At 38.9% G+C, this 2,460-nt stretch overlaps 1 protein-coding gene across 1 annotated transcript; it reads right to left on the reverse strand.

The window, feature by feature from the left end:
- Nucleotides 1-1,196: 1,196 nt before the first annotated feature.
- Nucleotides 1,197-2,089, reverse strand: LOC106087377 (uncharacterized). The gene is made up of 3 exons (XM_013252400.2): nucleotides 1,890-2,089; nucleotides 1,546-1,668; nucleotides 1,197-1,407 (listed from the first exon to the last, which is right to left on the reverse strand). The coding sequence occupies exons 1-3, from the start codon at nucleotides 2,015-2,017 to the stop codon at nucleotides 1,263-1,265; spliced, it is 396 nt and encodes a 131-aa protein (XP_013107854.1). The 5' UTR covers nucleotides 2,018-2,089; the 3' UTR covers nucleotides 1,197-1,262.
- Nucleotides 2,090-2,460: the final 371 nt, after the last annotated feature.

The following is a 2,460-nucleotide window of genomic DNA, read 5'->3' on the forward strand; positions in this document are numbered from 1 at the left end:
TTTGCCCTTGTTCCTTAGTGGAATGTTCATGGGCAATATTAGCATTTGCAAACGTTCAAAGGTATTTCAAGCTATGTCTGACTTTAGTATTGCTGCAAAATTAATAAGACTCTGCAGGATGACACTTTCTGCTACACATTCCTCAGTAAGAATAGGAAAGAATCTCCCGGAACCATTTAATACCAAACGAGGTTTCAGACAAGGAGACAGCCTATCGTGTGATCTCTTTAATATCCTGCTGGAGAAGATAATACGAGATGCAGATGTCAATTGATGTGGCATACTACTCTCAAGTGAACACATGCTACTCGCCTATGCCGACGATATCGATATCACAGATAGTTCGCCGGAAGTAGTAACTGCAGCATTTGAAAGAATCGATAGAGAGTCAGTTAAAATGGGTCTGGCAGTAAAGGGAGATAAGACGAAATCGATGGATTCAACTCCCAAAACGCCTTGTACAACCGATCAGATAAAAAAAAATTGAGAAAGTTGGAAACCTCATATTTGAGACAGCCAGCAGCTTTATCTACCTCGGAAGCAGATGCTACTTTGGATTGATTGATGCTACCTAGGATAGATTGATGTTACTTAGTAACAAGGCCACCTCTCGACAGACGAAGATTTCACTATACAAGACACTGACTACCGTTGCTATATTGTTCCGAGGGATGGGTACTTCTAAAAGCAGACGAGTCAGTACTTGGAGTATTTGAGAGAATGATTCCTTCTAAAATGTATGGACGAGTTTGCATTGATGGAGAGTATCGGCGTCGTATGAACCATGTACTGTTTGAGCTGTATAACGACGTTAGCATAGTAAAACAATTTTGTCGGCTAGGTCATGTTGTCAGTATGATTTGAGAAGATCCAGCGAAGAAATCTTTCGAAGGAGATCACGATGGTACCCGCAAACCGGGACGACCAAGAGCGCGATGGAAAGATAAAGTGGTGAGAGATATCCCGAAACTTGGTGTCAGAGATAACAGAAGGAGCGCAGAAGATCGAGGCGATCCTGAAGTTAATAATTTTAGTCCTATTTTGCTGTTATTTAGGATGACAATTTCTGTTAAGACTTCTAATCTTCTGAAGTCTAGGCAACGCTGAAATTTTTAGTTAAATCAAATAATAAATACGTATGAACGGGTTATTAACTTGTTTTCTATTTATATAAATGTCTTACATCAATACACTCGAAGCTGTATTTTCATTTCCAATCTCTTCAATTTCTTTTGTGGTAAGAGATTTGCTAGATTTCCAAGTCAATTGTGGCCAATGCCATACTTTAAGATATGCTGCAATCGTCTCCTTTCCTTGGCACTCAAAACCTTCTCCAGTTGATCCAGTGTCAAATTGATTTCCCGCAATGAATGCAAAGGCAGCCAAAGTGTTGTTATGGCAAATGTCCTTAAATGAGGGCATAAAAAGAAGAGCATTTCATTCCTCTGCTCTGTTAGGGGCAAAAAAAAAAAATGCAGGGCAGTGTGATTTGCGCCTAAATTGCAAAAAATGCACAAAATACCACTCTTTGAAATATTTACATACCTATGTACCCTCATGGCATCGATGGCACTTGGCTGCATGGCCTCCAGTTGTTTGATTTCCTGGCGGAATTGCCGATTGTAACGATGAAACGATTGTTGGTAACGCTTTTGGCATTTCGTCTCACTGAAAGAGGATAATTTTGCGGAAATTCAAGCAGAAGTTACAGATTCAACACTTGCCACATAGCAGAGTGCACAAACACACTAACACACACTCACACACATACCAAACAACCAACACAAAGCAACAAAGGACCAACAGCAAAACGGGAAATTCAATCACTTTTAAATGCATTTTCGTCTCAAATGGCGTAGATGGTTGAAAATAAGGAACTTTCTACTTACTACGTATCCTCTTCAACTGGCGGCTGACGTGGTGAGCCGTAACCTAGTTTACGTGCTATGAGAATGCGATACCATTGCTTTTGCAAAGCATTCATGGGCCGTTTAAAGGGATTCGAGGATGCGTCCATTGTTTGTTTGTTTGTGGTTTAGTAAATTGCCGATTTAAAATAAAATTCGCTTCTTTAAATGCTCCACGAAAGTCAAAGTGTTGGGTTTGAAAGAATACTGAAAGCTATGAACGAGTATGAGTTTGAGATATTCGCAAAACGTAAAACCTTAATTTTGTTGATATGATTACCATGGCAATATTTTTGTTTGAATGGTTTCAACAAATTTTCGAGGTTGTAGTCACGTTTTAATACTATAGCTATATTTTTTTTACAGGGAAGGCATTGGGCTGACTTGGGAAAATTTCAAGAATTATAAATTACCGTTAACCCAAAATTTTTTTCCAATGGTTTGAGCAACAATTTTAGGATCCTGTGTTTTATGGAAAATTTCAAAAAACTCAACAACTCGCCTAGCGTCAAATATTGGGTTGCCCAAAAAGTAATTGCGGATTTTTCATATA

The sequence above is a fragment of the Stomoxys calcitrans genome, chromosome 3 (genome assembly GCF_963082655.1).
Source record: "Stomoxys calcitrans chromosome 3, idStoCalc2.1, whole genome shotgun sequence".
Lineage (NCBI taxonomy): Eukaryota > Metazoa > Arthropoda > Insecta > Diptera > Muscidae > Stomoxys > Stomoxys calcitrans.